The following is a 26,944-nucleotide window of genomic DNA, read 5'->3' as shown; positions in this document are numbered from 1 at the left end:
TGAGCACATGCAGGGAGCGTCTTGAATGTTGGCAAGTGTTCTGGACGTTACCTACATGGGTGCTTTCAGTTACGCCGTCGGCATCTTTCTGACTGTTCCACACAAAGAATACTCACTGTATATGGCATAATTTTTTTTAAGTCAAGCTTCGAACAAAATACTGCATTGGTCTGAGTATACAATGGTATTGAATTAAATCTGTTATTTAAGTGAAATGTCTCTTGATTTTTCAATTTTAAAAATTTGTTTACTTAATAGGAAAAGAATTCTGATGAAGGTAGAAGTGCGATCTTACTTCTTTTGTTAAAACTTCACTTTTGTTTATTCTTTCTCCTCTGTTTTTTTCTTGCTCTCTCAGGATGAATTCCATCCCTTCATTGAAGCACTTCTGCCCCACGTCCGAGCCTTTGCGTACACATGGTTCAACTTGCAAGCCCGAAAGCGAAAATACTTCAAGAAGCACGAGAAGCGCATGTCGAAGGAGGAAGAGAGAGCGGTGAAGGATGAACTGCTGAGCGAAAAGCAAGAGGTGAAGCAGAAGTGGGCATCCAGGCTTCTGGCAAAGCTGCGCAAAGACATCCGACCTGAGTATCGAGAGGATTTTGTGCTCACAGTCACCGGGAAGAAACCTCCTTGCTGTGTGCTTTCAAACCCAGACCAGAAAGGCAAGATGCGGCGAATTGACTGTCTGCGTCAAGCAGACAAGGTCTGGAGGCTGGACCTGGTTATGGTGATTTTATTCAAAGGTATTCCGCTCGAAAGTACTGATGGTGAACGACTCGTAAAGTCCTCGCAGTGCTCTAACCATGGGCTGTGCGTACAGCCACATCATATAGGCGTTTCTGTTAAGGAACTCGATTTATATTTGGCATACTTTGTGCAGGCAGCGGGTAAGTGCATTTTTCAGAAGCATTTCTTAGAAATTCATTTTTTAAAAAAAGATGAGCGTGATTTTAGTTTTTGTGAAATGGTTACGCTGCATGTGACCTCACCTTAAATTTAACATTGTGTAATGGTTGTCTTGTGTACATACTTTTTTGTAAAGGTAACTTTCTACTGCATGTTCTTGTACATAATCTAGATCCTGTCCTGCAAAATGCAGCCTAAACTTGGTTAAACAATTTATGACTTAAACATCACTTTTTTTTGGTATAATAGTCACAAATGGTCATTGCAGGCCGGATCTGCAAACTGCTGTTAAACTTTCCAGCTGTGTTTCTCATGCCCTTCATGATATAGTTTTTCCTTAGGATCATACCAGCATTCTTTTTTCCTCCTCACCCCTCACATCCTACGATGGAAGATGAAAATTCCTGCAGGAAGTACATTTTGTTTATGTATGAAATAATAATCACTGCAATTTCATTGGGAATGTTATAATGTACTAAACAGAACACATAGAACTGAAAAAAAGTGACAAAAGGTTTGAAAATTTGTGTCAACCAATGCCCCAGAGTGTTGGGAGAAGAGTTATGCCAGCTTGGATGTAGCAGTGGCAATCTGCAACTAAGAACTAAAGAGTCTTGTGCTGCGAATTGTCTGCTGCCCAAGTGAAGTGTCAAACTCTGGATTCCACACACTGCTTACAGTGGCAAGTAATGCAGCATGTGGCTGTTCCCCACTAGCCTCCTTGATAAAGATCTTGTGTTCTTTTTCAGATATTCTTATATTTACAGGTACATCACGAGTACAGGGGTGTGTGTGTGGCGGATGCTGGTGGTGGTCATTGAATAAAATGAATGCAGAAATTATTCAGCTATCTGATTCTCTTGTACACTTAGGGTTTTATTACTTGTGTTTGTCACTATTATGTAAACTAGTGTACAATTCTAAAGCCTTACATTTCTTCCTGTTGCAACCATATCACTGCAAATCACTGATCTTCAAAGTATCAAGCATTTGAAATAAGCACCAAGCAAGCTTTGTTCTTACCATTTTTAAAAGTGATAATCTTTTACAGTTTAATAGCTTTATTTTTTTTTGAAACATTGTGTTTAGGCATTTTTTGTGATTGTTACTGCCACCTTTGGCAGTTTTGTTTATCCTAAGCCAGCAGTGCTTTGGCAGATGAGAAACTTTAGCCAGCTTTGTGGCCATTGGCTCTGAAAATAATACAGAGATAACTGCTAAAGGTTGACGTGTAAAAGCAGTCAAAATACATTGGAAAATAAATTCTGTTCCACTCCCCACATTGCGTGCTACTTTTTATTATAACTACGGAGTGGAGAGGGATAGGTCAGGATTAAATACAAAGAACAAAATGTTTAATCCTGTAAATATAGTGTACTCACATGTTCAATAAAATAAATGGAATGAAACAGACGCAGTACTCTTAAACAATATGTATTTTTAAATTGGGAGCTCTCTGAGAGTTGTGTACAGAAAAATCTACTGGATCCGTTTTTGGCCTGCTTGGAAGGTTCATGAGTTTTCAATGGACTGAGCAGCTGCCAGTGTTGGCAGAAAGCATGAACTCTAAAAAGTGCTTTGTCCAACATGCCAAAGCCAACATGGGAATACGTGGCCACTTTTTTTCGCTGACGCTCTGCTCTTTCCTGTAGTCTGATCTGAAGCGCCATGTTTTAGGGAACAGCGATTATATCGCTGATAGGTTTTTATTAAATCAATTTTTTTCTTCTAAAATTGAAAAGGGGTACTTTCTGTTCTGATGCATAGTGTAGATATTTGAACTTTTCATAAGTCCTCAATGCATTGAGTGGTTAAGATAATCTCTTTAAATCTTTTGTCTAAATAAATTTAACAAACTATTCAGCAATGCATCAGCCTTCTGAAAATAACACAAAGCTATATAAAAACCAAGGCAGCTAATTACTGATAATAAGCAACAGTTTGAAGTGTGGAAATATTTTATTGTGAATATTAGTTGTTGTTGTTAAAACTGATTTAGTGATTGCTGGAAGACCACAAGGTACTCTCAGTGTATTGGAAGCATACATAATTTTTAAAATAAAATCAATAATGCACTTTGCTTTTATTGTTTTCCGTTGACTTGTCCTGTAATACTTTTTATGTTAGAATGCGTTAGGGCCTGAATTCAGGGATTGTTTGCTTTCAGTTGATTTAAGTTAGAATTGCACCAAAGATCCATAATATAGAAAGCATCAGTGACTAGTGTCATGCCAACTGTCCTGAGTTTCTGTTTGTTTAGCATGTTAAGGGTTTAGTTATAGACCAGCAGGAGAACTTTCAAAATCTATTCTAGAGAACACTCCCTTTGTGGAAGAAGTGTAGAAGTGAAATAATGACCACAGCACAGCAGCTAGGAGAAAAATACTTGATATTTTTTATATACTTCAGATTATCTTGGAGTTGTAGTGGCATTTGGTAAGGTTACGTGGGGTATAATTGAAAATTATCAGCAATGTTAGTAGGCTATTCATTAGATGAAACAAACCATTGTGGTCATGTACGACCTTAGATAACTTAAAGTGTTATAACTATCAAGTACATTTTATCAAGATTAAAATAATTAAAATTTTAAAAGTTCTGTAGTGACAAATTGTAATCTAGTGTTTGCTAAATTCTTAACAATACTAAATAGTTTTTGAAAAATCCTTTCTGGAAAAAGATCTAGAGAATTAAAATGTATTAATGAAATAGGATTGAACAGTCCTAAATGATCTAGTTATCTTTTCATATAGTTTGCAAGTTAATAGATAAGCTCTTTGTACCCATTGATTCCCTTTGTCAGTCCAATGCCCCACACAGGTATCAAGTGACAACTTAGAATGATATTGCATTGGAGGAAGACAAACTTTCTTTTGAAAAAGTGCGAGGCACAATCTAATTTATGGCCTGCACCATTAGCAGCTGACCCAAGTCAGAATGGCATCAGTCCAGGCACGTGTAAGGGTCATGACATAAGTTGTTTAGGTCGTGACCCCAGCCACCAGGCATTTGACCTCTTAGATAAACGGTGATCTTTGCTTATTAGCGGGCACTCATGCGAGTGCTGTCTTCAGCTCGTCAGTATTGTTGTGACCCACTGCCTATGCAAACAGTTTGTGGAAAGGGAAACTGGGTTGAAATAGAGTCCAAGAGTTGAGGGAATCCTGCACAGTCAAGTTTAAGTGGAATGAGAATTTAGACCTAGGATTGGCTGGTTTTCATTTGTAAAGTTACTTTTAAAGATTTTTTTTGCCCCTTGCTTCTCTCTTGTTATTTTTCTCCCATTAAGTGGAGTGAAAGCAACCTACAAAAAAAACGTGTGTTTTGACCTCCATTACCAGTAGGAATTTTGTTAAAAATGTGATCATCAAATGTGGGCTACTTATCTTCATTGTAACTCATTTTAATGTTGTGTTTGGTTTGGAATCTCTGATGAAATGTTGCCCTTGTTTACCCCACAGACCCTCTGTCAAATTCTTTACCCTGATGACCAATTGTAAGATCTGTAAACTGGATCAAGGCTGAACAAAGAACTGCATAAATCAAAATTACCCTTTTAATTAAGTAACCTTTTATTTTCTTACTGGGTCGGTTAACCGTTCCGTTACTGAACTTTCTTTGCAGAACATGATTGTGTTTCCTAATCCCTTTTGCATCTACTATCTTCAAAAAAAGACATTAGCCTAGAATTTCTGATCTGCGTTATTTTAATGTTTACAATAATGCGTTACCACTGGTGTTAAAATATGCTGATCAGAAAATCTGGACTATTACACCCAGATTTAAATTTTGAAGTTATTTCTAGACATGATCTAGTTTTCCTCATTCATATTTAGCGTTCCCGTAGTATGCAAAAATTGATTACCTTGAAGGACTGCAGGACTAAAGATACTGCCGTGAGGGTTACAGAATTAATCAGAAATGTGCTGAGTTATTGGGGACAATCAAAATCAAGAAGACAAAGCGACGTCAACCAACTATTGACACAATCCTTGTATAATCTTTACTGAACATAGAATTTACCCAGGAATAATATGTTGGAGATTGCAACAAACTGTAGATCTAGGGGACAGGGGCTCAGGATTAAAAGGTGCACGACAGTTTAGGTTTAACTTATTTATGCAGAGGGTCATGAGCATATGGAACAGACTACCTGTGGAGGCTGATAGTGTTTTTAAAAAATTAAGGAAGAATTGGATGAACATTTAAGGGAGGGAGTGAGTGATTGAGGCGTATCAGTTTTTCGGACAAACCAGAGAGACTACAGATTCTTTTCTGGTCCGGTACTTTCTTGTGTTCCTTTGTACGTGATTGTAAATCATTTCTCAATTAAAACCGCAATAATACTATTACATTATTTACAAGAAAAAACTATGCTAATTTCATGGCAATGTATCTCTTTTTAGATTTCAGATATAAATAGTATTCAGATAATTCCAGTAATTCAAAATAAAAAAAACTGAAATATTTGCAAGAATAAACTTTTTAAACTTTAAAATGTTTGAACTACACAACTTTAAAATAATTATTTACAGTAGAGCACAAACTTATGATATAATTGCAGCAAATTGCTATAATGAAGAACATTTGATTTTTTTTTAAACCCACAAATGCAAATTGCTGGAATCGCTACAAGTCCTTAGTATGTAAGCCATCACCAGCCACAGGTTTTATCTGGTGGTAACAAAGCCTTGAATATCACAAGGGCAATTTCCACCACTCTTGAACGGCAGCAGTTTTACATTTCCCTTTCTTTCCATGCCATGATGAATAACAATAATTTTCAGCTATTTAGGGTGAGTGTGGTAGAAACCACAATCTTTGTTGTGGTCAGTGCAGTACACAGCAGGGTTGAACGTTTCACTTGGTTAGAGCCTTGGCTTCACTGCTGGGAGACCCCAGCCATTTGGATTGGTGCATACTTTGACATCAGCTCTAATCCACTTCTGCTGCCTGTTATAGACCCGCCAGTAAATGGATGTCATAGTTTGGTTTTGGAAGCTGTTAGCGTTAATATTTTCTATTGAAAACCTGGCATTAATTCTTTCAACTTCAGCAATAATATTTTTTTTACCAGTTATAGCAATGCAACTTTCTTTGTTGCATTTCCCAGTCTTTTCAAAAGTCTAGTTTCCCTTTCAAAATCTCATTTCATATACAATGTTTTTTAAAACTGTCTTTAAATGAATACAGTTTTGGAATCTTGCAATCTAACCTATCAACATGTTCGACTAAATTTATTATGGATATCTTAGTCCTTAGAGAAGGGATGTGATAGATGAAAAGAGACATGTTTAATAGATTAGGGTTTTTTTTGGTAGTTTTTAAAGTTCAACCAGTTTAGCCCAACAAAAAGATACATTTCCTCTTTTCTGCTTAATGGACTGATTTAATTTATTTTTCTTGCCTCTTTTTTGTCTGAGACTGTGTGTGTGCGCACGTGTGTGTGTGTGTGTGTGTGTGTGTGTGTGTGTGTGTGGCGGGGGGGGGGGGGGTCGCGCTGGGGGAGGTGTTAATTGAACAAATGGTGCAGATGCTTCTTTCAGTATAAATTCCTTGGCATTGAACTCTGTCCTGAAAGGTAGCTTGTGCCAAACTATCCTATATCCAACATGTTGAAACTTTATTCACCTGACACGCCTTCTGCTGCATCAGGTTGACCCACTTTTTGAAGATTATGTCTGGTTAGTCTGTACACCCACACAAGGCAGTTAATTTGGAAATCTTCTTGATGGATTTTAAAAAACTGCTGGAATGAACAAAAGAGAACAAGAAAGAGAACAAAGTGAGAAATTGTTTCGCAGACTTTTTAGCGACGGTATCTCTTTTGTTTGGCCAATGGCAATTGTTATTCAAAACTAATAAAGATCAAACCACCCTACTTCTTTAAAAAATACTAAACAAAGATTCTTTAACAAAATCTCCTTTTAATGTTTTTTCAAGTATATTTTTACAGGCCAGTAAAATACAGACTTTGCAGTTTTGCCATTATCTGCTTTGATTGACTTTTATTAGAAGCCTTGAGAACTCTGTGTAAAGTGCGTCTACGTGATGGCTGACTGGTATTAAATGTATCCCTTGTAAGACTACAAAATGGATACTGTTTCTTTTTATAGAGACAAAATCTCTTTTGTTGGATTGCACACATAGTAATCAAAAATTTTATCTCTATTCTCTGGCCTTTCATGAACCTTGAGCACTTTTTTTTAAAAAATGCCTTGATTTTCTTAATTTAAAAAAAAGCAAGATCAAAATCTTGGGTAGTGATTGAACCCCTTCTTCAGATAAGAGCAGATATTTTAAAGAGGGTGTCGTCCCATTTCTGTCCTTCTTAAAGACTAAATTGTTAATTATTATAATTAATGTTAAACATCCTTTTTTTGATTATTTGTTTCCTTTTACATAATTCTGTTAATTTTTTTAAAGTTTGAGTAAGCAATAGGTGCTTGATGACCTTGTCAAGGAACTGGTTGTGACATCAGTGCAAGGGAGCTGAATGAATCTACACAGTTAAAATAATACGATGAGTGAGGCACCCTGGGTTAATGGCTGTATCTCGAGCAATGTTAATGTTCTCGATCGGTAACTCCTCTCAACCAGTCCCTTTGATGATTTTACCAGGAAACATAATTTAAATTAAATATATATAAACTTAATGATACAAATTTTCTTGTAATTTAATTTTTTTAAAAGATGAAGTCAGCCCATCAAATATCTCATTTTGTGCTGTCAACAAATGTGGATTTTGTCAAATTTATACAGAACCGTACCATACTACATGTTGGTACTTTGTTACGATGCAGGGTTTGACTGTAACAGATGCCAACTGGCAAATACTATATCACCCATTCAAATAGTTAAACAAAACAGAAAAATTGGATAACTCTATTTGCTGGATAAAGATCATAAATGCAGTGCTAAGCCCTGATGGTTTACTTTGTCCTATTATGAAGCCATTATTTAAAACAAAATTAATATAATGGGGGAACGCATTCTTGTTTTCGTTTTTTTTAAAATTAGTTAGTTGCAGTGACGTGTTCATGCATTGGCACATTCTGACTTTACTCTTTTGTGTGACCGACTACACTGCCAACATTTTTTTTAAACTCCCTCAATCCTTTCTTGGCAAATGGAAGCTCTAGGTAGTCATGCTGTAAATGCTGGTGAGAACAATATGGTTTATTTGGATTTGCTAAATGTTGACACTCCTAGAGGAAAAAAATGTGGCAATGATTGGCATTTAAAATCAGTCAGTGAAACGTGTACCCTACAATTAAATAGCAGAACAATGTGAAAGACAAAAAGACAATTTCTGCATTAATAGTCCAAACGGACTTCATTTTTACTAACTCGCTGAGTCCAGCAAAGTCGTTCAAGAGGTCATCTATCAACTTTTGAGTTTTATTCCTCATATCAGTAAAGCTCTTGTTATTACGAGGCAGAATATTTATTAAACTGGGATTTTGTTTCACTTGTGCTCCATCATCCGCTCTCTTCCCCTCTTTCTTTGTCTGACTCTCTCTATTTTTCCGTCATTCCAATTATGCTCTGATTGCAGTGATCCTCTACTATGGTTCTTTCTCCAGTTGTTGGCATGTAGTATTCGGGGCACTGGAATTCTCCATGGTTGCTGTAAATACTACTTCATAATTAGCTGACAGGAAGTGACTTCTGCTTTTCCCCACCCTACATCGCTAGCCCCCCCCCCACCATTATACAAGAGGACCAAAACTATTAGTTGCTCCATCTTGTGGTCTAAGCAAGAACTGGCAAAAAAAAATGCTCCAACAAGGATTATGGAAAGATTTTAATACAAGTTTTTTCCCCCTCACAAATGTGTTCTTGTTGCATCATTCACCATTTGTTTAATAACAAAAAATGCCCCATTTCCAAGCCTGTGACAAACACAAAAATCAGTACATTTTTTCATTATTACTTTCAAACATTTAGGCCATATCAGGTGCTTTAAAAGGATTTAATTAATTAACAACCCACTCCATTAGCTAGACAGTGCAAGAAGCCATTCTCTATGTTTTGAGGCTTCTGGCGGCATTTTAGTAAGGATTAAGCTATGGAAAATCGCTGCAGTAAGAAAAAATAGGAAGTCTCCAGACCAGGGTGGGGGGGGTGGAGAGAGACACAACTTTGCTATGTCCATCCATTAAATCTGTAATGCCCTTGCAGGGGTGTATTGGTGTACTGAGACCGAGCTGTTGCCATGGAGAACAGTGTTTGAATCCAACCCCCAGGGATTGGGGAGGGAGATCATGTCTGACAAGGGTCACCACAAAATAAGTCAACCTGGCTCCAGTGGGTATACTGTGGAAAGTACCCTTGGTGCACTGTGAAAGAGAAAAATCTCAAAAAAGTACTCTTGCTTCCTTGTGCTACTTGTGTGGGTGACATCAAGGAAGTGAAAATTCAATAAGGAGTAAGAAAACAATGGATGTTACTTTTTAAACTCAACATTTAAAATTTTCTTTAAGAATAAAGATATGAAACTATTGTATCTGAGTAAAATGTTTCTTGAGCAAGTAACTATAGGACCTAAAATGTTTTCTAACTACATAGACAGTCTTCTCCACAAAAAATAAGGTTAGGTTTTGTCTTAGCTGAGCACCAGCTCTCCAAGACATACTCAATTCTCAATATCAGGAGCACAGACTTGTTTATGGCCAACTTTATGCAAATGATAAAAAGAATTAGTCCAGTGACAAACCGCAAGAGCTTTTTTGAACAGCTGCGTGATTGTGCCTGTTATCTTGATGTCCCTCAACACCAGGAGTGCTTCCAATGTTCAGCTGCTAAATGTTACTATAGCAGATTATTCCTGCATAGCAAAAACCTATAGAGTATAGTCATTGGGAATGCTCTTTGTAGTCAGAAAGATGTAGGTACGATGAAAGTAATACTCTTTGTTAGCCATTGTCATCTGCGGTTAAATCTAGGCCTTTGAAGTATGCAGGCCTGGTCCCGTGGCTTTCGGTGTTTCATAGTGGTTAGGTTTAGAGTAGGCCATTAAAATAACTGTTTGACATTTTCACAAATGCCAGTAAAATACTGAAGTATCTTGTTTTCTTTATTTTGCTTTCTTTTTGGTTCTAAATACAATGTGGGACTAAAGCTGCACGCGTTTGATCTCGGAATTTACACTGTTGCTCGTTTGTCTGCCACATGGAATTTGGATGCCTTTTAAACTCCTTCCTCCTTCTACTAAGGATGCAGATGTAAATCAGACATGTGAAGTACCATATATTGTAATTGCTAAAGACAATCGCTGTCCTTACTGATGTTCATCATGTCTACCTGGCACAAATCCAGTAGCGACCAATAGAGCAAATATAGGAACTTGCTATAAAATTTTCAGTGCTATAGTCAAGCTGATTGCAAAAGAAAACTCCAGTGGCAGCGATAACTGGAAAGTAAAAAGGCTGAAAACAATAAGTTGTAGAATATTTGCCAGGACACGGTATCCAATATCATGGCTAGAATTTGGCACTGGTTTGTCAATTTGACATTTTGTAGCATTTTTTCCCGTAAGTGTTAATGACCAAATCAAATAGCAGCAATACTCTGTTGATTCTACATTTATTATTGCTACCTAAGCAAAGAACTTGAAAGCTGAAAGAAAAAAACTTCAAATTGAGTCAGTCACTTAGTGTTATTAGAGGAAGACTTGTGTTGCTATTTTTCATAGCCTTCAAGCGAGATTTTTTTTTAAAAAGCCCCAAATTTATTAAACCAATTTTCATTATATTTTTGTACCCATAGTAGCCCTTTATCCCCATCTCTTTTAGAGCCTTAATGCGTTCTCTTCATCTCTGTTGTAAAGGATGTAAGTTTGAACGAGCTGTAATTAGTGCCACAAAATGCATCCTTGAAAACGGCTGTCTCTGAACTTTCTGGGTAATGTGTAAACAGATTGACATCACTGATTACTGACAATTTAATGGTGTTTCTTTAATTCAGAAATGTTGCTGTTTGCTTTTACAGTTAATATAACACAGCTTTACAGTGTTGATTTTTGCATTTTCTTTTTAAATACTTCATTGCACTATTGCAAGTTGGGCCCACAGAGCGATTGTTTTGGAGGATTTAGGGTATTAGGGTATATTTAGGGTAACTGAACGCTATTAAAATGGATGGACAGATTGTTCCAGAATGTGTCCGGTGTGGCTGCTCTCATAATTCACAACAGTTATGGCTCTTGTATTTTGAATGAATGCTTCAAAAGCTTTGATTTTTTTAAAAATGCAACTACAATGTCTCAGAAGGGAGACAAAATCTTGAACTAGACTTGGTTCCAATGAAAATACATCCCTCATAATGGGTATTATTGCTGTTTGTTGCTTATAGGAAAGCAAATGAGGATTTGTATTCCCACACTATGCTTTACTGGTACTGATACTGGGAGGCTTATTTATTTATTTTAATAATTTTTAAAAAATCATTGGCTGTCTAGTTTGGATTAGATCCTCACTATTTGGTTCTTGAATCATTATTTACCATAACCAAGGTAAACTTTGAGCCTTTTAAATACTGAGCTTTTTCAGCCATCAAGCACTGGGGATGAAATTCCTCACCAAATCTAATAAGTTAGCTGTTCCACAGAAAACAATGGGAATTTTTGTCAGTTTGATAAATTTTTTCCTCACTCATTCCAAATAAAGTTATTTTTTTATTTAACTATTTGCTACACACACAAAAAAACACCATGACCCAGTTAACATATTGACCCACCCGTTAGGAGGCAGTTCCCTTTAATACCTTCCCAAATAATACAAAGGTATTTTATCTCCTTTCTTGCTCTCTTCTTCAGCTGCACCATGGCTAATCTTAGCGATAAATCAGGGCTGGACTAAACTTTAAAAAATTGGCAATGTTTTTCTTTAACATAAAGCGAGTGGATGTAAGTTGGGAGGCATTGTCAATTTTGTATTTGGAGAGCTGATTTGTTCTTGTTTAATGGAAAGAAATTCACTGTAGTAATCGGTTTAGTAATGCAGTAATACTGCTTAAAATGAATATCTGGTTATTTCATGAATAATTAATTCATTAAGTCCAGGCAGGAAAAATTATGCTTAAAAAGAGGTTCCGTACCTCTATATGGAGGTATCTTTAAAGAAAGATAAAATATTTGTTCGGTCAACAACTATGTACTCTGAATCCCATTATAAAAACACCACTGTCCTTAATATTTTTGTGTTGTAGAAAGAAATACCTAAAGTAGATATTTAAAGCTGCGATTAATTTGCCTTTTTTCAGTTACAATTGAAGGAGCCATCACACAAGAGCTTGTGTTGGAATTTGACATGCACCTCCAAGAGGAACTGGGATCTAAACGGGAGCACCTTCAGATAGGGCAGGTCACTTCCTCTGTAATGTCCATTAGTTTCAGCAGTTCAACTTCAACAGCTTCTTGAACTACTAGTTTTAACAAATGGATTTTTTGCTCTTATTCTGCCCATTTCCATTGTCAGTGAAATGAATGTGTTTTTATTCAGAATCTGCCTTTTTTTAAAGTTTAATTTTGCAGGGGATTAAATGTTGCAAAGTGTACATTTAATTATTTGAAATCCTTTAAACTCTCTCTTCCCTTCACCTGTAGCACGTGAACCTGATTTCATAAATAGCATGGTGCTCAGCTCTGTATCTGTATTTAAAATGTAGAACATTACAGAAAATAATGAAAGTATGGAGCACAGGTCTCAGAGCTGCCACGCATCAAGGATTTTTCATGCAGGAGATTAATGAAGGAGGGGAAATGGAGATATAGCCATTAGTTCCTATTAGATCATCTAAGAAAAAATGTGGGAGACTCCTATGAGAAGCAGGAAACTTGGCAGAGCTGAAATCATATTACATATTTAAAATAAGTCTGTATCAGATTTTTAAAATATAAATCAAATACCTGTGCCCGCCAAAGGTGAAACAGTGCTCACTAGTACCACTAGCTTCAGAAGGAAATTGAGTGGGGGGTTGTGGAATGTATAACTGTACACAACAGATTAGCTGGTTACTTGAGAAAAGGCCCCAAGTGGGTATGAGTCAATATTGTAAAAAAAAACAGCAGTGTGGTTTGACCACCTAGTGATTGCTAAGAATACAGTTGGCCAGGGTGACCACTTGGATTTTTCTGACCAACTAACTTTCATTTTGTTAGTGCCTTGGTAAACTTGTTGCCTATGGTGATTTGAAACAAATGCTTTGAGTCTCTACATTTTACTATTATTGAACCCCATGTGTCATGTTGTTCTGTATCTAAAACGAAATGGATAGATGTTTTTTCTCATCATTACTGGTTTTATTCTTCTACTGTTCTTTCAATCTTAAGTATACAGAGGGCAATATTCCTGAGAACGGCTAATCACCCCCTCCCCTAACACATATAAAAGAAAATTAAGAATCCACTGACTAAAACCAATAGCATGAACGCTATTCAAAAATTTTCTGATCGATATTACACAGCAGACCTGAAGATAACTATTGGCTGCTTTAATATCTATTATTCACCATAATTTAACATTATTAAAAAAATGTGATTGCTTTCTACAAAACTATCAGCAAACCTGTTACTTTGGGAGTCGTCGGCAGTTTTGGAGAAAGGGTAAAAAATATCTTGATGAGACATGGCATATGTCCTGGCTATGCAGTTGTGAGCAATTACTGCCTAAATGCTGTTGTTTTCATTTCTATGCATCATCAAGGCAGCTTAAAATTTGTCAAATTGCAAAATAAATATTTAGAACAAATGAACCTTTCAGCAAGATTTAAACTTTATGTGCATTTGCAAGTTAGTTAATGTGTGACTCTGAAGTGGCACTTTATCTCCACAGTGTTGATATAGAAAAATATCTTCTTTAATAAATTATATTGAAATGCTTTTTTCATTTGAATACAATACTACTTCAAGTGCAAATTTGTGCTTTTGGAGTTGACACTGGTGATTCAAGCAATTAGACACTGCACCCAGGGGAAAGTCCCATAAATAAATAGAATCTTACACTCAAATGTCACAAATTTTAGTTGTACTGAAACAGCATTTTACTATGATTTACACTGAAGACTTCACTTAACTTAAAAAGTGATCACAATGTCACTCAACTAATATTCAACATAAGACGGTGATTGTTTCCCTGGTAAAATTACAGCCTTGAAGCCTGCACATATTGTACCGATGTTGGACTACAGCACACAGCCGGTTTTTGTCCCTTGTCTTTGGTGAATTCCTATTGATTCCTCACCTGGCAATCAGGTGAAGGCTTGTGTTCGATCAGACTTGTGGAACCAGTTGTAAAGGTAACAACAGACAGGCTGTTATTTAGTACTGCAATGACTCAGTTTAAACTGAAATATCAACAAATGTTTCCAAACTTCAGCCTGCTGGAGAAATCCCCCTTGCTTGGGTCCAAAGAGGAAAAGTGCTGACAGTCTATTAAAGTCTATTCTTTGGGACTTGGGTGGGAACGAAGCCCCATTTATCAGGTTGTCTTCATTAGCCCCCCGTGTGCTGCATAGAGATTTGTACTGTGCATTGAAATAAATCGTCAGCCAGTTAAAGGTTAAGTAAACCCATGTGTACAGTACTGATTTAAATACAGTTGGAATTACTTGGTACCGGAAAGAATATTCAAATTGATTGGCATCGATTGAATGACTTCAAATCTACCCACAAGACGACCCTCTGAAACAGCTTTTGATTGTTTCTATGGTAACTGCTCTTGTCCAAGCATTAACATTATGTTTGGGTCAGGAAGGGGATACAGAAAACAGAGAGTAGTTGAGGGGAGAATTTTTTTTGATTATCCTATCATGCAGAAACTAATCCTTTTTCCCACATCTGATATTCTAAAAGAAAAGTGGTTGGAGAGGAGAAGTTACAGAAATGAATCTATTTCATGGGCTGACTTGCTGTTACAGGTAGTTCATGAAATTAACTTCATTGTTTTTTGTAATAACTAAGAATTCCAATAAAACAGTCATTGTTTGTCATTGTTGTCTCCGTGAACTATAATAAAGTGTTTGGCAAGACCCTGAACAGCCACTTTGTGCCAATATGGAGCAGGAGACCACACCAGACAGCTCCAGATCCAGGATTGTGAAATAAATCCCTTTTCCCTTGGTGAATTGCTGTAAATATGCAGAGTGAAAAGTGAATTGTCAGGAGTACACAGCTCCTCTATAGTTATCTCAGTCTTTGTTGGTTATGTACATATAGTGTTGTGTACACATATGGTGTATAAATGCCTATATCACTTATAAACTTAACAGTTGTACTGTATTCATAATTACATTTTGTAAGTGGAATATTCTACATACTGTACGCCAATTGTCAAACCTAGATGAAAGCAGACTGCCGGCATTAACACCCAATTAACTCCTTCACTGTTGATTCTAGGGTTCAGCTCAGCAATTCTGCTGGAGGTCTGAATTGGGTATATTGCCACATTCAGATGGATTTGTCATCAGATGAGACTCACTGACCATTTCATTAAGTGCAGTGTCTAATTGCTTGAATCACCAGTGTCAACTCCAAAAGCACAAATTTGCACTTGAAGTAGCAGAACAAGAAGGTAACTGAATCTGATAGTCAGCTTTGAAGATCTACAAAATATATTCAAAATTTGCTTTAATGTGATTCAGATTCAGGATATACCAATTGCATTTCTCTCTGGTTTTCTGATGTATTTAAATTCACTCTGTCCTGACCTAATGTTACTAAGTGCTGGAATGTTCTCTGTGATGATCTGAGCGTGAAAAGTAATTTCTTTGCACAGCCAGCATCTCCTTCCAGAATTTTGTAGTGTTCTGCTTTGTGATAAAATAAGAAAATGGATGCTTAATTTTACTGAACTCATATCTCTGCCTAGGCTTGTAATATGCAGCAGTGTAATAGTGTTGATGTAGATATTTTTATTCTTTTAAAAAAACTCATGCGATAGTGAATAAAGGAATATGTATATTCCTGGCCCTTTTTATATCAGATATTGAACCAGTGATATTGTTTTATGGGCGTTCCTTCGTGGATCCTCAATGTCACAAATGACGTTCACCAAATGACTTGTACCATATTTTCCCACGAATTTAGTGTTTTGTTATAAGAATGCAGTTTGGAACATGTCACATAATGCAGGCTGTTAAAGGATAACTAATTAGTTGGAGTCATTTACATCTACATCCTGGGTTGTGAATGTGTCACCTGCACCTATAAGTAAACTCATTTATAATGTTCTGTATTGGTGTTTGGTAATTGCATTCTCCAAACTTGCTGAACATTTCAGCTTACTAAACTTTAAAAGCAGACCTGAAACAAAATCCATTTAAAAGTTAAGTTAGAGTCAGTTACTGATTCTGATTTAATTTGCAATTCTTTGCTTTTTTAATGAAAAATGGGATTTGGATTCAGCAGGAATGGACACTTTTACTCTCTGGAAGAACTTCAAATTTCTTCCTCTGGTATATCAAGGGTTATATTTCTATTAAACATTTTCAGGGGAGGCATTCATAAGGGCTGAAGCTAGTCAGACCTTAATGGGTTGGGATTTTTTTCCCCATTTCTTAACAGCAGCTTCAGCTAACAGCTGAGAATAGACTCTTTGTATTCAGATGCCTTCTAACAAGACGCTCATTGTCTTAAGCCCCTGCCAGGAGAACGCGAGCCACTGCACTGCCTTTATTGTGCAGACTTTGATTGTATTTGAACTTGATGAGGACTGCATTTGAATTGTAGTCAGACAGTTCATCTGTAGTTTTGCATAGGCTGAGAACCCCCGAAACTGCCGTGTTTGTCTAATTACCTCTTTGGATAAGATGGGAGGAGTGCGGGGGGGGGGGGGGGGGTGGAGATTTAATTGAAGTTTACTGTATGGTGTGTCGAACAATGTGACTGTTTGTATTGCTATGGGAACTTCTTGACTTTTTGTAGTTCTGACCAGAATCTTGCATTATAGGACGGTGATGCATTACAGGTTTATGGAATGCACAAAAATTATTCTATCATTATTTTACCCCCCCCCCTCAAAAAATTATTAACGCCAGGTGGAACAAGTATTATTTTAATAAATTTTAATTTTATTTTGCTTTATTAAAAAAGTGTTAACATCTTTAAGTTATTCTGATGAATATTTAATTGATAAAATTCTTATATTGGAACTTGGCTGTGCTGTAGAGTGCATTCAAACAAATTATAGGCTGCTATTTTTTTGAATATTTTAATATTTGTTTCTTCTTCTCGCCTCCCGCACCACCCTAGCATTTCAGTTAAAGTATCAACTATTGTACGCAGCACCCAGTGATGTCTCAAGGAACATCAGCAGCAAATGGATGTGCCGATCCTTTGCCTGTATTCTTCTGTGGGACTTGGAAACTGCTTTCTATGTCTGTGTGGGTGGGGGGGTTGCGGGGGGGGGGTGGGCGGGGAGGAGGGAGGAGAATCATCTTGTCTATGTGGCAGCAATAGTGGGTTATGTTTAACTAGTGAGAAACCCTTTTAATTCACTCATGCCTCTGATGCTCTTGAATTTATGGGTCTTTTGTACTTGTAAAGTAAACTTCTGCTACAGCCAATACCTTAAATCTTTGGAATTGCTAAATACAATACATAAGGTTTTAAATGAGAAAGCTTACCATCAACAGGCAAGTATACTTCCAAATGAGTGCTGAATTCCAGCAGTCACTAGGTACAGGTTCGTTGCAGTGGTCATACTCATAATACATTTTCCATTAGTGTTTTTTGAATTTGAGCACAAATTGTCCACTTGCTTGATTTCATCCTGTTTAAATGATAACATTGCCATTTTAAGATATAACTGAATATTCTGTACCAGATTAGAGTATAATCAAATATCACCTGCCATCCTCTGGATACAGTTCAAGCCAAGGCCTAGCAAATGAGGAACAATCATATTGAGCATTTAATAAACTAAACAAAAATAAAAAACTGCCTTATATATACAAAATGCACATGTGCACATACACAACATAGTAAAATAAGACTGAAAATATTTTTTAAGGTCTGTATAGAAAATTATTTTATCAATTAAATATTTAGGGTTAAAAGCACATGCCATGGAAGCCCAGTAGGGTCTTAAATTTTACCCCAAGTGATCCGATTTTATCAAAATAGTTTCTTTGTGTTCAAATGAAAGGGAGATATCTAGAACTGTCAACATCAGGAAACTGATTAAATGCCCTACCTAAGTCTAAATCAAAGAATCAAACAATAAGGCTTTTAGCAGCTCCATCTGTTTAGACAGCAGCAACATTGACTGTGGGCTGCTTTTTAACTTCTACCAGTGAACTAAAACAGAATCATGATGCAGCCCCAATCCTAATTTATTCAGTATTGTACGTGTTTAAAAAGCAGCACTCGGGCAGATGGAGCTGCTAAATGCCTTGTCCTTTGATTTAGAGCTGGGCAGATACTGCTGCATATACTGTAGGAGCCCAGCTTGATGGTTGCAGTCAGAACAATCAATACACTGTAAAACTCAATCAACAGAAGAAATGTAAAAGAGCCTCTACTTGCTCTGTAATGCACAGCACTCTGAGACTTGGACTTGAAAAGCTGCCTTGGCATCCCACAATGCACTGCAATGCCCGCAGCTGCTGGCAGTTGGGAAGAGAGTATTGGTACATTGTGTTTCATGTACTCCAAAAGACTTCAAAATTAAGGATCGCTTTACAGATTTGCAATAGGCTGCATGATTGAGACTTGAGTCCATTATTAGCATTAACTCTTTCCAAGCTACACTGTATACTGGCTTGGATTTTTTCATTGAAGTTAGGAGTGCTCCAAGCACTGCAGCACATTCATGCTCTGATATGCTGCATCACATCTAAGATTTCCTCACATGGCAAGTTCCTGATCTTAGCCAAAGATATCTGGGGACACATGAGATGCTTCCCTAGATGGAGTGAAGAAGGGAATAGAAGAATGATTGGGGTGTGTCCTCTCTTCCCCTTGTGCTAAATTCTGACTAGCGTGGTAAAGGTCTGGAAGTGGGCTGGCTGTTTGCCTTTGTTGGTGAAGGAGACATACACAGCATGGAAGAAATTTGCCAAGAAAATGGGATGGGGTTAATGAAAAACTGGGCAACTACAATAAATCAGACACCAAATATATGTTGAATTAATTTAGTCATGAGTAACAGTGTGTTTGGCTTTCTTCCTGAGCCACTGACTTGCGTCTCCTGTTTTTTTCTTTCTGTATGCACATTAGACAGTATAATGACATGGGGCAGCTCGAAGAAAATGTAGTGGCCGTATACCTCATCAACTTGATCCAGGTGATTGCAGAGACGCTTGTACAGGGGTATCAATGGGCAATTAATTTCAGGACTGATATACTCATTTGCAAGTGTTGAGACACTATGCAGAGCAAAGCAGTAGTAGCCTAGATGGGGAATGCTGCAATTTAAATACATTGCATCTTAACTTACTACCAGTGGTGAACTAAGATGGACAACCAGAGGTTAGTTGAAATTATTTTAATCTACCCTTTCAATGAGCAAAAATGAGGAGAAGAGCAGGGAAGTTTTCCCCAGTCTCCTGGCCAACATTTATCCTTCAACCAACATCACTAAAAAATAGATTATCTGGTCGTTATTTCATTGCTATTTGTGGGAGCTTGCTGGGCACAAATTGGCTGCTGCATTTCCTAAATTACAAAAGTACTTCATTGGCTGTAAAGCGCTTTGAGATGTCCTGATGTTGTGAAAGGCGTTATAGAAATGCACATTCTTCTATATTACCTTTGCTAATACATTCTAATAGATGTAACATCACATGCTGGTGGTAGTAAATGATACAAGAGTGATATTTCATTATGCAAAGAAAGGTTGGCTGCCACAGTATTTATTAAAACTGATCAACAGCGTCAGATGTCTGGCAAAGGGGGAGAAATTAGAATAGATTAAACAAAGCACCAAAGAAGCCCTGAGGCATTTGCAGAAACACCTACTTGGTTCTATCACCAAGCAATTCCATCTACTGTCCGAGGGAGGTAGCACTTCCCCAGGGACTCGGCAGTCTGGTAAGTGTGAAGCTTTTTTTTAAAAGAGCAGTTTCCCCCTTACAGTAAAAGTTGTTTGGAAGCACTGTTTACATTGTTTGCCTTAATTGGCATGCTAGTAGCAGTTTCTAAACACGTTTATTCATGTAAGTAAAGTTCTATGCCCATATTCCTTAGCTGCACTTCAATTGTCTAATTTGTTCTGTGCCTCACTGGCCTGTGCATAAGTCCGTCTGCATTTCAGGGGCAATTTTAGTTCAAAGTCATTGGTGGAGCTTCGTTCTTCATGTCTCTATAGAGGAATAATCTTCTTCCAGTTTTTCTGCATTAAACCCTAAGGCTATAACCATTTGAAGAGTACAGTAACAAGATAACAGGGGCACATTAAGCCCTTTGGTGAGGAGGAACCATCTGCAACCACAGAAGATGTGCTACCCAAGGAACACAGTCCATACTGTGCTTATTGAGTGGTGGGAAGATTTTACTTGTTGCTGGATCCTCTACAGGGCCTTCCTGGGCTGTATACAAACTAGAGGGTCTGCATTAATATTCTAGGGCAGATGTCAGCTACACAAACAGATGTTCGCCCTTCCACATCACCACCATCACTGAAGTCTGCTTAAGGAAGGTATGCATCTGCTGAATCGGGCCATTAGCAATGTCCATGTTGGTGTGTAGTCTGTTAACACTGATGCATACTGATGTGGTCACATTGTATAGTGTTATGCAACTTGGCTGGGCACATTTGGCAGAGCAGCTCTCCACTGGCAAAATAGGCAGCTCTCCTTCACTTTTCTGCAGGGCATTACCACTCAGTGCACTGTCAAATCATCTAAAGATTTTCCTATTCTGGGACCTTTTGTCATTTCTCCTGTAGCTGAAATGTCCCCTGACTCAACACCAGCCTGTGGAGGATCCTTCTATTTCCTGGTCTTCCCAAAACTTAGCAGCTAGTATATTGTAAATAGAACAATGTTTACTAACTTTTAATAAACAAATTATGTTTAAAACTTACATTGATACAATATTATTGTTTTAATATGGCACATACTGTTCAGTAGTAAACAGAATTTTTGGACTCAACGGGCACCTGTAATTTTAAAAATATTATCTTTTGATTTTACTATCTCGAGTTGCACTGATGTATATTTTGTTGATATTCACATATTTTCTAGTTTTTGAAGTAAAATGTGTTTCCTCTGTGTCATCTCCCCACCCCCCCAACTCCCCCTTGCCAGTCTTTCATTCCCAGTTTGTATGTGGATGAGAAGCTTTCAGCACCCTCTTGGGTGTGACTATAACAGTTTCTGTCTTGTTCAGTCATATGCAGTGATCTTTCTATCTGGGTTCATGGTATCATTAATATATTTACATAGGGGAAGTCTTAACTTACAAAGAAATGCTCACTCCACCTTTGTCTAGTGTGTATTCCGAATAATACTGTATGTAAGATGAAACAAAGAGGATTTATTGCATGTTTTGCAGTGTAGTACAGTGTAAGTGAAACATTCATTTTTATTGGCATCTCCTGAATGATGTTAAACCAAAAACTTAAGTTGTACAGTGTTTCTTCTGCAGCGATTGATGTTTTTAATCCACTGATGTAACAAGATCTCTGTTGTTAAACCATTGTTAGAATTTGCAAACTGGCATAAATAGCACTCAAAGTATCCTTAACAATTAGACCGCCATTTGCAACATTGCAAAAAGTTGGTGTGATTACTCCCATTCCATTTTCTTCACATTGAATGCATGCCGCAGCAATGCTGCTTTAGCAAGTCAGGGTTAATTTCCACATTTAACCAAAGAGAATGTTGATGGAGCATATGTAACAATGTCTGAAGACTTGACCTGCTGCTTTTGCACAAGAGGAATGTAAGCATGGGAGGTGGATGGGGGAATCACAGAAATTGAATTACAAAAAAGTTTTACATAGGCCAGTTCTATTTTTTTTAGAAGTTTTGTGTGCTTTTTTTAGTCATGTTCTTTTAATCAATAATTTAATAGTCTGACAGGATTTGGGGTTTGCAGAATTAAAGTCTGATCTCATTATGCTTCCAAATCCCTGTTGTTGCTTTTTGAATACTTTTCAATCTCTTCAGGTTTTCAAAATCTCCACAGCTTTTCGTTCATATAATATAAGTTAACAAAAGCAATTTTCTTAGAATTAGACAGTAAATATTGTTATAGATTTTTTATTATCACATTACATATTTTGAACTTTGACATGGAAATGTAACCATTTCTTAAGTTATTAAAACAGCTAATGACTACAAGTGTGATGACCCTACTGGAGTTCTTCCTGCAACTGGCCCTAGAAAATGTTGCACTATTGCTGAGAGGTGGCTTTGCAATGTATATAAGGGCTTCAGTGAAAGTTTATCTTCTCTTAATAGTCATCTTCGAATAGAGCCATGGGACCTTTTTCATCCACCTGAGAGAACAGATGCAGCCTCCATTTAACATCTCTTCCAAAAGATGGCACCTCCGTCGGTGCAGCACTCCCTTGATACTGTAGTGAAGTATCAGCCTGGATTATGTGCTCAAGTCTCTGGAGTGGGGCTTGAACCCATGATCTTTTGACTTAGACGTGAGAGTGCTACCACGGCTGACACTAGGTAAATGAGTTGCATGGTATAGTAAATGAGATAGTCGTACCTTACGTAGTATCTGGCTATGGAAATTTTTGTACTATTAGCCATAAGCTATGGATGCAAAGTAATCTTGCAGTGTATATAAAGGCTTCCATTTCTGGGAAGACACACCGTCTCTCTTACATATCAGATTGGGACAGTCACAGTTTACATAGCACCTGATTATTTGTTTTTAAAATGTTTTTACAGACGCTAGAAGAGCAGCTGATGGATAGATGCTGCATATAATTTCAAACAGGAAATATTGGCCACATTTAAAATAAAACTTTCAGCTAGCGATGATGGGTGACACTGTTGACATGCCATCATATCTCATGCCTTTATGTTTTGAAACAAACAGGACATATGGTGGCCTTCTGTTGTGGAGTTTCATTCTTGTGCATTTCCATTTTGCTTTTGAGTTTTAATTATTAATGATGACATATTTGCATAGATTTTTTTCAAGATATTTTATAAACAAATTTCTCTCACACTTTATCAACATATTGTGGCAATATACTGTGTTATAGGTGACATTTCATTAAAAAGGAACAGGACCAGTCCCTCCTTACGCTAGCCAGAACAAAAGGGACACAACAGTTATAAATATTGCTGAATTGTTTACGAGCTATTTGGACAGAAAATAAAAGGAACTGAACACATTACACTGGACAGCTGCAGCGGTCTGTGGGGAAAGTTGGTACAGATGGTAGAAAAAGTGGTAAAATAAACTGCCTTATGGCTGCTAAATAAAAAAAAAAGAGAATGAGGTTCGTCGATCGAACGTAAGAAATTTGTTCCCCTGAGGGAGTTTCAATACTCATTGGGCCAAATTAAGGAGAATATTACAGATGACAACAATCATGTTTATGTTTTTTTTTGAAAAGAAAGCTGGAGATTCATTAGTTAATATTTCTTCAAAAAAACTGACGTGCAAAAGAGCATGGTAATCGTTTCCTAATGAGGGTTACAATGATAATTTACACCTGGCTGTTTTAAGTGTGTGTGTGTGTGTGTGTGTGTATGTGGGTGTGGGTGTGTGAGAGAGAAAGAAAGACAGAGAGAGAAGTGGAGTTGATTTTAATGAGCACCTGTTTTTTATGCAGAGTATATAATGACAAAGTTCTAGGTCCCGTATAGTTGCACAGTCCTGTTTAAAAGGACATTTCCTCTTTCATTTGCCTACATAAGTTCAAGTGTGACACTATCAACAATCAAACTTTGCCACTGTGCTTTTACCTAGTCAGACCTGTAATTAATTATCTTTTAAAGTGTTCTGTATCGAGGCTAAAAGTACCACAGAATATTAGCTACTGTTGTGATAATTTGCAGCATTTCTGCCACTGTTTTCAGGTGGGAGAGCGTAGGCTGTGCCATTGTACCATGGCAATATCCTGACACTGAGGAGCACAGAGAACAGAGGGAAGCTAGGACTGTTTAAGAGATTGCAAGCATGTGCTATTATATAAATACTATGTAAAAGATGTGATTCACTGTATTAAAAAATAAATCAGTGTGTGTAAAAATAATATGGTAGTATTTCAGGTCATACACCACCATCCTTTCGTCCACATATCATGAAATCAGTTTACCTTCAAGCCCTTTATCTCACAATGTTTTTGATTGGCAGTGTGCAGTCATCTTCGTAAAAGTTAAAAATTTGCAAAGAAAATTCACTGCCATGTGTCTATTATACATAGTAATAGATAGCTACAAGTAAATTTAAAACAATCTAATATTGGGGTTCAAATGACAAACAGAAACCACTTGTAGACTTTATGATGTCATCTGAATGTCCTCAATTGGATTGTTGCTTTGTAATACACAAATATACCTGTCCAGGTACCAACTGCTCTGCACTTGGGTTCTTTTGGAGTGATGCTTTTACCACAGGTGCAGTAGGTTGCTAGCATAAATCTAGAGTGTTTAGGAACACATGTAAATCTGAGTGACAGAAAGATGTTTTGGACTCATTCCAAATAAAGTTCCTCCGTTTTACCTACAGCTTGCTTTTTCTGTGTCCCCCCTCTCCCATCCGCTCACTTCCTAGGGGAAAATCCAAGACTTCTTGTAAATTTTTCACTGATCAATAGGGCTACTGATCTAAAACTTACTCTTAACTGCATTTTTCTCTCTCAAATCCTTCACCTGCAGCCTCTTCTACAGGTGACCTGTGAGTTAGCCAGTATCACAGTATCAAGCTTTTATTTTTTTATATATGTAATATAATTTTGTGCATTTATAGCTGTATGTATTCTCCTGATGCTGTGTTGAAACCACCGAACTCAACCTGTTCTGGGTTGGGATTGGGCCTAAGCACAGCTGACCGTTGCCTAAACACAGTCAGCAATTAAGTGAGCCAAGCCAAGTGCCGGAAGGAGTTATGGAAGCAGAACTGCAGAGTTCAATGGAACAGATGGGACACCAGTGTCATAATGTCTGTACATCAGGATAGCGGGAGGTCCACTTTCCTTGCCAGTTTTCTAAAGGAGATCCAATTTATGTTCACCAGAGTGTTGAGAAAGAATCTGAATATAACCAAACAAGTAAGCTGAAGCAGAGGGGAGCTCTTTTAGGGGGCCAGTCTAGAGAAGGCATAAAAGGGTTAATGAGCCTAGTTTGAGTGAGATTTTTCCGAGTGAAGATGCTCCCATCCTTAGCTGTAATGGGATGTGAAGGCTCTTTCCAAGAGCAACGAGACAATTGGGAATGTTAAGAAAAAAAACAGATGGACTGGCTGAGTTGAAAGAAATTGTGGCATGAAGTGAAGAGAAGGAAAAGAAGTCAGTGACTTTGGAGCAAGCTGTGTGGTCAAAACGAGCCGCGATTCTGTTGGCATGATGCATTGTTTTACTGTGCTGCAGAATATGTTAATAGTATTATTATTCTACTCATACTCTCCGCTAGCTGTGATTTGAAGGAGTTCATTACACTTTGTGCAGGAAGGCTGGAGTGCTCGCCTTACCTGAAACCATATCCCCACACTGTTTTGTCCTTGAGTCACTTAATCATTTGGATGAAGATGTTAAATTGCTCTTCTAAATATTATGGGGTCGTTAATAAATTCAGTCAGAGTGATATTCATTCTGGGGTAAGCTGCCTGCGACTTTGTATAGAATGTTAAAATAAAATTTGTTTTGAAATAATGTAAGAAATTATTTTAAAAATTTAAAGTTCTACCCTGTATATAAAGTAAGATGTTTTGACACTTGAGTGAAAAGATCCAAGGTAGGCTAATCAGAGGGGTGCTACCCAAATTACCCTTGGTGAGGTTACAACAGATGCAGAGTATCACACAACTGTTTTCTCAGCATCAAGTATGCTGTTCTATTGTGGGTATGCAGTGTAATCAGATCAATACAACATTCTTTTTACTCAGCAAAAAAATTGTCCTCAGTGGGGAGTCAAAGTGCCCCTAGAGATAACTTTTCCCAGTAGACTCGAGACTCGTCCCTCATCATCCCCCCCGATAGAAACTCAAGCCCTCAGCATAATTGCACTGGATTTTCAAAGAGGTGGTTTAGCATAGCTGGTCCCCAGAAATCAAGAGAATACTGCTGTATGTGACTAGACTAATTGGTGAATTTGTCTAGCAAAATGCTCCACAGCCCACAATAGGTGAGAATTCGGTCCTTTCTTCTTTTGGTTCTAAGTGAACAATCACTTTTCTTCAGGCTAATTAAAGTGCTTGCAGATTAGTCGAGCAAAGACAAACTTGAGCCTACTTTTTAGTGCGGGGAGTAATAGGAAATGTGTAAATGAGTCCTGCTAGTTCTGGAGAGCAGGTTGTACAAGAATGCAATTAAATCAGAAAATTATTAAATTAACTCAATTTTGTAGCACTTAAGTACTTTATTTTGGTGCATTCTTAATTGGATGATTAATACTGGATCTTTTTCCCTGTGCACAGTCCCTCTTTCCAGATGGCAAATGGTAGGTCCCAACCCTCTTTGTACACAAAGAGGTCATGGTTCAAAGTCAAAGATACAGAGATACCACAATAATCAATCATTGGAACTTGCCGTGCTTGCTGTGACCAGCCAGGCAAAATTGAGTCTCTCTTGTTAGCAACAAAATTATAGCAGGGTTTGTGTGTTTTTCCTTTACTTTTTGAAAAAAAAGTGAGGAGAGGGACTCCCTTGTACATTTTACTGTATTCATTTATAGTTGAAAACTGTGAGGGCAGCATTTTGCTTCCGTCACTGCTCAGAGTGGCAGTTAAAAAGACATTCTTTGCAAGTCTTCTGTAGAGAGCTTCTCATTTCACTCTGCTCAGCGTGCTGTTACTCTGAGCTGCTTTACTAATTAAATTCAATTGCTATCCATTAGACTGATGGAATGAGGAGAATCCACTATATAGCTGACTCAGTACAGGTCTGTGTGGCCACAT

At 37.4% G+C, this 26,944-nt stretch overlaps 1 protein-coding gene across 13 annotated transcripts in view; it reads left to right on the top strand.

Moving 5' to 3' along the window:
• Nucleotides 1-26,944, top strand: part of nfia (nuclear factor I/A) — a 438,666-nt gene that overhangs the window by 9,364 nt on the left and 402,358 nt on the right. For 12 of the 13 annotated variants that reach the window (XR_010963864.1, XM_067990275.1, XM_067990281.1 and 9 more), the window contains exon 2: nt 359-890. Coding sequence is in view for 12 of the 13 variants with exons in the window: in XM_067990275.1 (XP_067846376.1) it covers nt 359-890 (532 nt within the window). In the remaining variant the exon portion in view is untranslated. Of the gene's footprint in view, nt 1-358; nt 891-1,658; nt 1,942-26,944 lie in introns of those variants that run through there. The other variant, XM_067990284.1, reaches the window with a different exon arrangement.

The sequence above is a fragment of the Heptranchias perlo genome, chromosome 9, assembly GCF_035084215.1.
Source record: "Heptranchias perlo isolate sHepPer1 chromosome 9, sHepPer1.hap1, whole genome shotgun sequence".
NCBI classification, from domain to species: Eukaryota; Metazoa; Chordata; class Chondrichthyes; order Hexanchiformes; family Hexanchidae; genus Heptranchias; species Heptranchias perlo.
This window is presented reverse-complemented; position numbering and strand designations above follow the sequence as displayed.